Source organism: Ictidomys tridecemlineatus, chromosome 10, assembly GCF_052094955.1.
Source record: "Ictidomys tridecemlineatus isolate mIctTri1 chromosome 10, mIctTri1.hap1, whole genome shotgun sequence".
Taxonomy (NCBI): Eukaryota; Metazoa; Chordata; class Mammalia; order Rodentia; family Sciuridae; genus Ictidomys; species Ictidomys tridecemlineatus.
In genome coordinates this window covers 91320553-91332081 of record NC_135486.1, presented here as the reverse complement: position 1 = coordinate 91332081, position 11529 = coordinate 91320553, and the positions used below count along the sequence as shown (strand labels likewise).

The window sequence follows — 11529 nt, the reverse complement described above, 5'->3', positions numbered from 1 at the left end:
TGTTACCAAGTAGAATATAGAACATTGTGGGATTGAAAATTTCCACATGTAAAGCCAAATTCTGAATCCTTTGTCTTGATAGTGTCCAAGTTGGTCCCATATTCTGCTTTCAGGAAATGTCTTGTTAATCTTTGCTCATTATGAGGATATTTTAAAAATGGAACTTAAGAAGTTTTTCAAAGTTATTGGATGGTGGGGTGATACCAACTTCTTTAACAAGAACAGAGCTAATATAATAAAAGCCATCAGGTTTGGGATATTTTATGAAAATGTTTAATTCAACTGTTTCTTTGGAATGTAGTAGTCATAGTTTGGAATTTAAGTTACAGTTCAGTTTTATGTGGTTTTTATGCTACTCAGAGTCTTAGAATACAAATGTCATTTAAAGTTAAGGCTTTGCTGTTCATTTTGAAACAACAATTTACAAGTGTCATATTGTCATAGAAAATAAAAATTTCTGTAAAAAAAATTTGCACAAAGTTTTATGATGGTACAAAACATGAAGCAATAATATACCAGTAAAATGAAAACATTTTACTACAGAAAGTTTTATAGATCTCAATAAAGAAAAAATATGTTATTTTACACCTTTAAAAATTACGAAACAATCTAAAACAATATAAACTGAACATTTTGTAACACTGCCTTTACAAATTAATAACTTTATAAACATATAATTTTTAAATATATTTATCAGTGCAAGATACTTTAAAATTTAAAGTTGCAGTATCATTTTTCCTTGGCTGAGGACAACTTTGAAGTCTGTTGCCTTAAAAACAAAATCAAGTCTTACTTAATGCTTTTCTCCTGGTATGATTATAACAACTGAATGAATGCCTCTGGGAACAAAAAACTATTCTTCTTTCCCGGTGATCGATACTTTCCTGGAACCAAAAGGCATTCTCAATCCCATTAAAACAAGATGAATGGGACTGTGGCTTCCACGATGCAAATGCGACTCCCAACAAATGTATCTGAATGAGCCCTGCAGTAATGCAGGAAAGGAGAAAGGTCTAAAAATTCTTATCCACACATGGTGTGACAAAAAACACACCAAAACAACCAAATTGTCTTTTGGTTCATTAACATGCTGCCTGTGAGATATTTATTTCTTTGTGTTGTTAGGGGCTTAGGTCTTGCCAGCTCTAGGCAGGCTTTTTCTTTATGAGCCACTGGAAGTTTCTAGAAGCATTCATTCAAGTCGATTTTTTTAAGAGTTGCTGCGGATTGGTTTTTGTCAAACATTTGTTTTGACTTTAGGTCCCCCCACCCCCACCCCCTTATCTTAAAATACTCTGCCCCCAGGCAACAAGATTTATAGTTTCTTTCTTAAATTAACTGTTCTCTTTTCCACTTCCCTTGTCTGACTCAATATCAAAACAAGAAGGTTCACATGGATCATTTTTGCATATTTGGATGTAAAATTTTTATGGTTTTTTTTTTTTTTTTTTAGATATTTGGAAGATTTTATTTCAGTCCTTCCTTTAGGTCTCATTTGAAAGCCAATTAGTATTATTTCCTCCCTCAACTTATCACCATCTTCCATTAAACACAAACATTTCTATCAAACCTCATTCTGATCAGAACTTAGACAGACAAATGGCTTAAGGAAAAAAGATACTGTCACTTTAACCAGTTAACGAGAAAACCAAAGTTAGACTTTGGAGGGCAAAGTTAGGAATTTCCCTTATTTATTTATTTTTAAACATAAAGTCTAGTAAAATTGTTTGCCATTACCAGCAGGTTAAAGCTGCAAGTTTCTTTTCTGGACAATGGCAAATGCTTATATTCTAGGAGAGAAAAAAAGACAAGAGGAGAGAAAGAGCAAAGAGTTTACATTTGAAAATACATTCCATATGAAAGAACAATAAGAGAGAATATTGCAGCTTTATACAAAAGGGTCAAGAGACATGGATTTGAACTACAGACAAAGCAGAACAATTAAGCCACGTTGCCAAATCTTCAGAGCCCTTGCCTTCCCGGGGTGGGGGCTGACGTCTCACACTAAAATATACTTTCTTCTTGGTCAGTGGGCCACCAGGTTTGATTAAAGAGTAGGGCTTTCACCAGTGAGAAACAGAGTGGGTCGTTAATGTAACACAATGAACCAGTACAAACAGAAAGGCACTTGAGAGGACATCGACTAGCCAGTGCCAAGGATTTTTGTCGCGGTTGTCAGCAGTACACCCAGTTGCCAGCAGTGTTTGGTGATGGCACGGTTTCCTGTATGGAGTTCACGAGCACGAGACTTTTAGTACAACACTGGAAAACATCAAGAAAATTTGACGGTATTGCTTCGTAAACAGAGCTGACACACGATATCGGTACTGAGGCTACAGTACTTGCAAAAGAAAACATCCTAATCCTTCTTTGCCTATGCACGACGTGGGCAATTATACACAAGAACAACTTCAGGAGTCCACCGAAATGCAGTTATGCTAATATATTCTGGACACTGGGGTACAGGTAGCATGTCCATCAAAAGGGCCCCACTGAATACACTTGGTGCCAGCATCTTGGATTTTGCACAGTTTCTGAAAAGAATCCATCAAAGGAAGAGGAGAAAGAGAGAGAGAGAGAGAGAGAGAGAGAAGGGAGAAGGGGGAGTGGAAATGAATCATTAAGTCAATCATACTTGGTCTCAACACCAGCATCGGATTATTCAAATTAAACCAACAGAAGAAAGCTGACTGTACATGATTCCGATTGTTAACACAGCTCACTTGTTCATGTCTGTCGGCCATACTCATTGAAGCTCCTGAGAAAAGCCTGGCTCAGTGTCATCAACGCACTTCCCAGCCTGTACAGTGAAAGCAGATCAACAGTTCCCCAGCACGCTCAAAGTTAAGTCCTTCCACTTGGATTCTCCAACTTGTCTTTTCACCTCCGTCCGCCTTCATGCCTCTGAATATGTACTCTGTGTATTCAGTTTGTCTTTTTTCAACTTCACACCGTCCACGAGTTCAAAGTTATAGTTCTCCAGGGCTGACAAGTTTCTTTCTGACATCCCATTGTGCCAACAAGCACAATACAGCACGACCCCACAGACAGCGCCCAAGAGGACCCCCAGGGCACTCATAGCTATGATGGTGATAAGGATGGGATCCAAGGTCTTCAGCACATTGCCCGGCTTCCTAGAGATGTTCTTGTCGCTTTCTCCCTCGCCTTCGTATCCTGGGGTGCTACCTGAGGATGAGACAAAATTGACTCCATGAGCACCACGGATGGACCAGATGAGAGCAGACAGAAAAATCCAGAAAGAGAAAAGAAATTAGAGTAAGTTCCAGGCTCCAGTTTTTGCCTGTCACCTTTGACTGGTTGTTGGGAGTGAGGTGTGGGAGGTGAGGGGGCTGGGATTGAGGCAGAGAGTTTAGCACATAGAAAAAGAGGATTCTGCATCAACAGTGAGGTTTATGTTTTAATCTAATTCAGATTTCATGCAGTCTCTGTTTGCACTAGATTGTAATCTATGTTTATCATCTTGGGCCAGATACACGGTCATTACACTTTGCCAAATAGTCATCATTTGCCTAGTTTGTGTGTGTGTGTGTGTGAGGGGGTAGTTTGGGGTGGGGTGTATTAAATGTTCCCTGTGCATGTCTCTGACTACAATCCAAGGCACAGGGATACTTTCAGTGCTGAGCTTCCAAGAACATTCCCTGAGTCCGGCTCAGTTTACCTATGTGTTTATTCTCCCACCTGGGAAACTGGCAAGTTAAACAAGGTTTTCCCCAAGTCTACAGCAGTTTCCCTAAAGAAGGACAGATCTTTCAGAACGAGAATGCTGGTATAAAAGGTTTTGTGGCTCAAATCAAGAAAGCGTGTCTGTGTCATGCTGAATTGAAGACATTTAATAATCAGCGTCTCCACAACGCTGGTAGTTTCACTGGAGACGGTTACACTGCTCTGCAGCTGAGTCACTGGGGACATGTTTTCTTTAGAGTGGAACAGGAGAAATTATTAACATGGGAGCTTTGAGCCTAATTACCTGCTACTAGAACAGGACTAAAATGCTAATGTGCAACATGCGTGGTGTTTACTTAATGATGTTCTCATCAACAAAGATTCCAATCAACGAAAACTAAAAATATGAGATGCAAATCCCTAACCAGGGGAAAACAAGCCTTAGGGGCATATTAATATTCTCTCCCTTGATGAAATATTGTTTTGAAACAGCGTCTAATAAAGTTTACATCACTGTGTGGACTTGGAAATGTGTTAATATTTTCAACAGCATAGTGCCATGTTTATTTGTCTCAAGCCCAGGTCTGGCTATCTAGGACCACGTTTCTAATGGCAACAGTTGGTGATGAACACTGATGTTCTGGGTGCAGTGCTGCCTGCAGCAGCTATGAGTAATGTTGGGGCAAGTGTCCAACAACCCCCAGAGCCAGCCAGGAGGAACTTCTGGGAATAAAATAACACCAGGCAAAGCCTAACTCTGACCAAATGTCTTGCATTTGATCCAAAGCAGTGTTAAATGAAACACATTTTAGACTTAATCAAACTAAAGTCCAAGGCTACCATCTAATTAGCTGCATCACTTAAGTTTTAGTCTCATCTATAAAATGCAGATAAACATACCCAATGGAGCTGCTGTGAGGTTTAAATGGGGGTAATGTATATGAAATGCTTGGAACATAGTGGTTCCTCAGTAAATCCTTATCAACACTGCCATCATCATCACCAAACCAGGGTTCCAGTAGAGGAAGATGGGAAAAGATGGATCAAATGCTACAGATCATTCTAGAAATTGGGCTGTAGATTCTATTTTTAATTTTTTTTAAATTTTTATTTTGGTACCAGAGATTAAACCCAGGTGCACTTAACCACTAAGCCACACCCCCAATACTTTTTTAATCTTTTACTTTGAGACAGGGTCTCACTAAGTTGCTCGGGCCCTTGCTAAATTGCTGAGGCTGCCTTTGAACTTGCAATCCTCTTATAAGTTTAGCTACCTCAGTCTCAGCCTGCTGAGCTGCCAGGATTATAGACATGTGCCACTGCACACAGCCAGGGCTCTAGACTCTTAAGGATTTTACCTGCATATCAACGAAATGCAAAAAATTGAGTTGGTGTCAAATTGTCGTATGAAAATAGTCTTCACTAGTTTTCTATCTTCATAACTATAAAATAACAGCATTTCACTTGACTATCCCTCAGCAATAAAGCTCAGGCAGGTAAAGGCCAGGGTGAGCCGCACTTATATAATAAACCAAGCTGTCATTGAGGTTCCAAAAGTCCTATGGGCAGCTTAGGAAAGGGTATTCTGTGACTGCAATCCAATCCACTAACTCAGTGCCTCAGGCATACATGTTTATTTTATTCAAACTGCTTTGATATGTCAGTGTATTAGAGTTCCAGGGAAGTTTCTTCACAGACATACATAATGAAAGGCACAAGAAGTTTAAAAATAATTTGTCCACAAAACATATTTACCTGTTTCATCAATTTTAATTTCTGTGTTCTTTTTATCCGGGTCTGCTGGTTCTGATAAGTCAAACAAAATTGAAAAGATATTTGAACTGCCAACAAAATATAATACACACAGCATAGACACACACATATGCACATGGGCATACACCTCAGCTGGGCTTCCTATAGAGTTAAATTGTAGATGGACACATACCTTTATTTTATTTATTTATTTATTTTAATGTGGTGCTGAGGATCAAATCTAGTGCTTCACATATGCCAGATGAGTGCACTACTGCTGAGCCACAACCCCAGCCCCCCTTACGAAGTTTTTAGTACAATCCAAATCCACCAAATGACACTGTTGAGCAATACAGAGTCCATGTGAAATGACTTTAAAGTTGGTGGCATCAGGTGCATCACTCCCTTTGAGGGGTCACATGGAAATCCTGGTAGCATGGCTATCATTAGTGTGTGTTGTTTTAGAAGAGAAGGGTGGAGAGACCTAGTTTGGGCATTTGGAATATGGGAAAATCTGGCTCTTGGAAAGAGAAGTGGGGTTGTACCTATGGTTACCAGGCTATAGTTTATAGATGACTGTTTCCTAAGTTTGGTGCATATTAGTTTGGCTTCCCAAATAGCAAGGTAACTCTTTTATTTTTTTTAATTTTTTTTTTTTGTAATTGTAGATGGACAGCATGCTTTATTTTATTTATTTATTTTTATGTGGTGCTAAGGATCGAACCCAGTGTCTCACATGTGTTAGGTAAGTGTTCTGCCAAACTGAGCTAAAGCCCCAGCCCCGCAAGGTAACTCTTGAGGCAAGAAACTGTATCATGTGTATTATCAAAAATAAATAAAATAAAATAGAATTCTCTGGAAGAAGTAAAGTCCCAATATCTTTCATAGTACTGAGAATAGGGGAGGGGAGAGTTTTGAGCTTTTTGTTCATTGCTATAGAATACTGTCTAGAATTTAAGATAATGTCTAGCACATAATAGGGGCTTTAATAAATTTTTGTTGTATGAATGAATGAATAATTAATAACTAGTTTATACTGTAATATCACCCGTGGCTAGATGTTCAAGAATATGTATTTGAAGAATAATTATGTAATTATCTTTGACATGTAAATAAAGTACTCAAATGGAACTCTGGTTATTATTTTCTAAGGATAATAGCTGCTAGCACCTACAGCTAAGTAGACGAATCACAAAAAGCAAAAGGCTCACAGAATTGTCTTAATCTACACTCACAGTGGCACTTGGCACATAGTGTATGATCAGTTAAAGCTTCTTCAGCTGAATTTAATTTTATTTCTTTGTTTTAGCTTGTGCTCACATCCCTAAAATATCACCAACATTATTCTCAACTTGGAATGGGAAAGCAATGATATTACATGCACTGTGTAACTATTTGAAATACACATTTTAATTGCAGTAGACTTGGACATGGGTGATTTGTAAAACTGCTGCAACTGAAATACTACACTGTATCATTTGTGTGAAGATCTGCTAGGGCTTATGGCATTAAATAGATTTCCTTACATACAATGAAAAACAGATCTGAATTCCCCCCCACACAATTTCTTCAATTGACCCTATCAAATTATTGCTACTTTAGGAATTATACACATTCAATATATTGTATAATAAAAGCTTTGTAGTTGATGAAATGACCAAAAAATCTATTAAAGCCAACAGGCCTCCTTTGTCTTAAATTTGCCCAATAGGCTTATTCCATTTTCAGAATAATTAACGTCCTATTATATAATGATATATAACAAAAGTTTAAGTGTAGCAAATGGAGCTTAAGACTAATTGCTGTGCTATTACATTGCCATTAGTGATGCTATTTGTAATTATATATCAAGAACTAGGGAATATGAATTGGTTTTCTATGTCAGATTTTTTATGCATATAGTACCAGACCCATACAGATCAACTCCGAAACAGTAGGCAGTCTCTGAATTCATTTATCCTTCAAGTCATTTCGGCTTTCTTTAGAGTCAGAAACATCTACTTATTTACAAAAAGAATGTTGGTTTATGTGATTCATTAACAATATAATCTTATTAAGTTCACTGTGATCAAAATTTTCAAAAGCCTGCTGTTTTGTTTATATACTCAGATATTTGGAATTATCCAGATGTCTGAGCTTTCCACTTTTTATCAAAATGTTTGGGTATGCCATATGTAGTTTGTAAGCTCTTTCTGCTTTGATAAAATCTTTGGAATCCACATTGTTGATCAAATTTTGGAGGCACCAATCAGACAGTCTAAATGAACTAGGTTAGGTCAGAGGGTAGGGTATGGAAGACTGGCTCAATTTTAAACCCATTGCACCAGAATATGCATTTCATGTGAATGTGCCTACAGTTTATGCTGAAATTTTGTTCTAAATGAGCAAGTCAATGACTATCAATGGCAAGTGCTCTATTGTTTCTACATAAAACTTGTACTTACTTGCACAGTCCTCTTGCGAAATGTGGTTATTAATGCTAATGTCATCCACGGCAATCCCGCCGAGATTTCCTTTTCCGATTTCGCCCTCAAAAATCACCTAACAGAATGAGATCATTTTCACAGTATTTGAATGCTCATCCCAAATAGCAGTGTTTACAAGTGCTTGTTCAGCCAAAGCAATGACACATAAATTAAATTCATGAGATATCGCATAAGCACACACTCTGCTCATCAATCCATATCAACTGCCTGGTGATGGCAGAGAACTTCTCCTTACATTCTCTTTCTATAACACAAACTTTAAAATGGGGAAAAACCAGCAATGATATCTTGTGACAGCTCCGAAATAGATAACCAAGAAGCCTTTCCCTTTTCTCGGCAAATTGTTTCTCTTCTTATAAACTAGGAGACTGTGAAATATACTATGGAGATAATTATCCCTGCAGCAATAGCTCAGGTTTAGGAAATACCTAAAATCATTTTTGGAAGTATTCCTGCATCTCATTTGCATAACCTTTCAAATATTATCCCAGCTTCCTGAACCTATTTTCCTCTCCAACCTAGGAAAGGGGGTCATACCTGATAGAGTTTCAGAGACTTGTGGAGCAAGACACGCCCTTCCTTCCAGTGGTCTCCTTGGTGTCCAATGGCCATCCAGACTAGCTGATCATACTCCTCTGGCTTCTGGTAGCGCAGTTTGACCCGCAGGGTGCCCACGTGGGAACCAGACATGTGATACCAGAAGGTCATGCAGTGGGCAGAGTTCTGGGAATAGACCACAGGGCTCACCAGGCGGGCCACTTTGCCCTTCTGATTTTCATCAGCTTGGGAATAGATGAAGTTGCCATCTCCTGATGTGACAAAGAACTGTGTTAGGGAGTGTGGCCAAAGTATGTGCTCCTTTGTTTCTTTCCTTTCAAGATCCATCAATCAACATTTCTTTTCTAAGCTGAGCATGAAGAACCCAGATATCCTACGGAAGGAAAATGCCCAGGAAAGGCACAGAGTTCCTATTCTAAACTTCTGCAAGTTAACATTTGATTGGGGGAAGGCTGCCAAGCCATACTGATTTGAATAGTCGATGTCTGGAACGCATTGTCAAATAGACAAAGCTATGATGCAAGTTGACCTTGGTACCTTTGATAGGTAGATTGGAAGCACATTTGTACCCAGATTGCATAGAAAGTGGTCTCACTGTCTAAGAACATTTATTTTAATGTGACTTTAAGATCATTTCAGTAGTAACTAAGTAAACACAAACATCGAATGGAATAGTTTTGATGTCTTCATATTCATCATCTGAGCAGTAGGACTTCTGGTTGGTTATGGTGCTTTGGTCACTTGACAATAATAAAGCTGTGGTTTTTGCAAAAAAACTAGTAATTCTTTTTGCTCATTCTTTTTAAATTTGATTATCTTAGTTTATGTCAATGTTTCTATGAATTCCTTAAACATAGCCCAAGAGCCTGATTGTCAACTCTGAGTCCAGCTTCTATTTGATGTACTTCTGGTTCAAGGAGAAGCAAGGTTGCATTTTTTGAGGCTCATTAGAATGTGCCATTCTGGCAACGTCGACACTTGCGGAGTGGTGAGGATTGACTCTTGGCTTTGCTTTTAATTACCCCCAGTGGGAACATTTCCTCCTGCCACCACCTGGTCTAAACACACAACTCATGTTTCACTGTTTGCTCTGCAAATAGAAATCACTGACTCTTATGCCTCACCTGATGTAAGTGTGAATGTGATGCTCAGCCTCGGTGGACAGCAGGATGTTTTGTTTGCTGCCCAGGAGGCTTATGTGTTTGCAAGGCCCCTTTTCACTGTGCATATGTGGGCATGTCCTTGTGTCTGATCACCTGTATCAACAGTGTCTGGGTGGAAGTGGGTGATAGTGAGCAGCTTTCTTTCCTTACCTGACTGCCTACATAAGATCCCCGTCTCCAACCCCCAACACTCTCTTTAAAACCAAGTAAATGAAAAAAGGGTGTAAATAAGCCAAAACTCTAGCAGGATGTATGGTACATCTCTCTCACTCTGCCCTTGTGGAGGTTCCCTTGTGTTCAAGCAGATTCATTTACTCCTGGGATTTGTTTTGTCCCACCAAGCCATGGTCACCTGCCTGTATGATAGTGCTGTGACTGATTGGTCCACTGAGATGGGCAGGGAAAAAATACACCCACCCTGCCTCAGCATCTCCAACCTTCTGGAAAAAGACTGAAGTTGGCAATGCTGCAGAGAGGAAATGCATTTATGGAGCCTATTTATGAGCTTATTTTTTGGTGTTTAGTTAGGCTAGTTGGGGAACAGGTGGTAGAAAGAAGGAGAGAGTTGGTCATTGGTGGAGAGAGGAAGGCTGCCTGAGAAGTGCCTCACAGCTCTGCCCTGCTGCCACTGTAGTCTTTTAAAAATTCACTCATATCATTCCTCTGCTTAAAATTCCTCAGTTGCTCTCTCCTGCCTTATGCCCATCCGGATTTCTTCATAGCACTTGCCTGCCATAAATCTAACTACTGTACATGAAGCATCTGTCCAACCACTCCAACTTGTAACTCATTAAAATAAGCCTAGCTTAGCCAGTTTCTAAGACAGGACCTCTTCCTCTGACCCCTTCCATGTTCTTTTAAAATCACAGCTCATCTCTGCCACTGAATGCCCTCACTCAGTGGCACTGTAATGGTTTCTCACACACAACCAGATTGTGAGCTCCTCAAGTGCAAGAATGCCCTTCTGTATACAACAGTCCTTCAATATCTGCAGCAGGGTGCTTACAGGACCCCATGGAAGCAAAGTCCATGCACAAGACCCTTGTACAAAATGGTGCTGTGCAATCTGCCTTCTGCATCCATGAGTTTCACATTCATAGATTTAATTAATCTCTGATGGAAAATATTTGAAAAGAAGACTGCATCATAGTCGAACAGGTACAGACTGTTTTCCCCTTGTCATTGTTTCCTAAACAATATGGGCTAAGAATTAGTGACATAGAATTTACTTTATGGTAGGTATTATAAGAAACCTGGAGATGATTTAAAGTACACAGGAGGATGTTGGTAGGTTCTATGCAAATACCATGTCATTTTATACACAGGACTTGAGCATCTATAGGTTTTGATATCTGTGGGGGTCCTGGAACCAATCCCATGTGAACATAAAGGGATCTATGACTATATTTGCATATACCCTACACAATGTCCAACACAGCTTCTGCCATGTAAAAGAGTTACCCCCAAAACATTTGTCCAATGAATGAGGCAAAGAGGCTGAACTTTAGGCATCTTCTATAAGGAAGTACATAGTTTTAATACTTATGAGATCAAACGTAGATCAAACCAAGTGGGATTCCTTTCAATTCAAAATTGGGCATTTTCACTAAATAGTAGTAATAATAATAATACCTCAATGTCTGATTTGCAAAGTTCCAAATAGTATTGTTAAAAAATGCTATATATTATCCAATGTCCATCTGTGAGTGTATGTGAACTATATGTATAGCTCTTTTTATCTAGATTTTTTTTCTTGTTAACAAGTTCCTGCCTTTAAGACATCAGGCTCACCCATCTCTCTCAGACGATTGTATTTCTCATGCTGTGGGAGGCTCTTTCTAGTCAGAGCAGACCTGGTACCACAGCCAAGAAAATCTGGGTGGCTG

General features: G+C 39.0%; 1 protein-coding gene across 5 annotated transcripts in view; it reads right to left on the bottom strand.

Annotated features, from left to right (window-relative positions):
* Positions 1 to 250: 250 nt before the first annotated feature.
* The window catches only part of Nrp1 (neuropilin 1), a 140867-nt gene continuing 129588 nt past the window's right edge, over positions 251 to 11529 (bottom strand). For all 5 annotated transcript variants that reach the window (XM_078023424.1, XM_078023426.1, XM_078023425.1 and 2 more), the window contains 4 exons: positions 8460 to 8731; positions 7881 to 7977; positions 5440 to 5490; positions 251 to 3186 (listed from right to left, as the gene is read on the bottom strand). In XM_078023424.1, coding sequence (XP_077879550.1) covers positions 2897 to 3186; positions 5440 to 5490; positions 7881 to 7977; positions 8460 to 8731 — 710 coding nt within the window. In that variant the 3' untranslated portion in view covers positions 251 to 2896. The remainder of the gene's footprint in view (positions 3187 to 5439; positions 5491 to 7880; positions 7978 to 8459; positions 8732 to 11529) is intronic.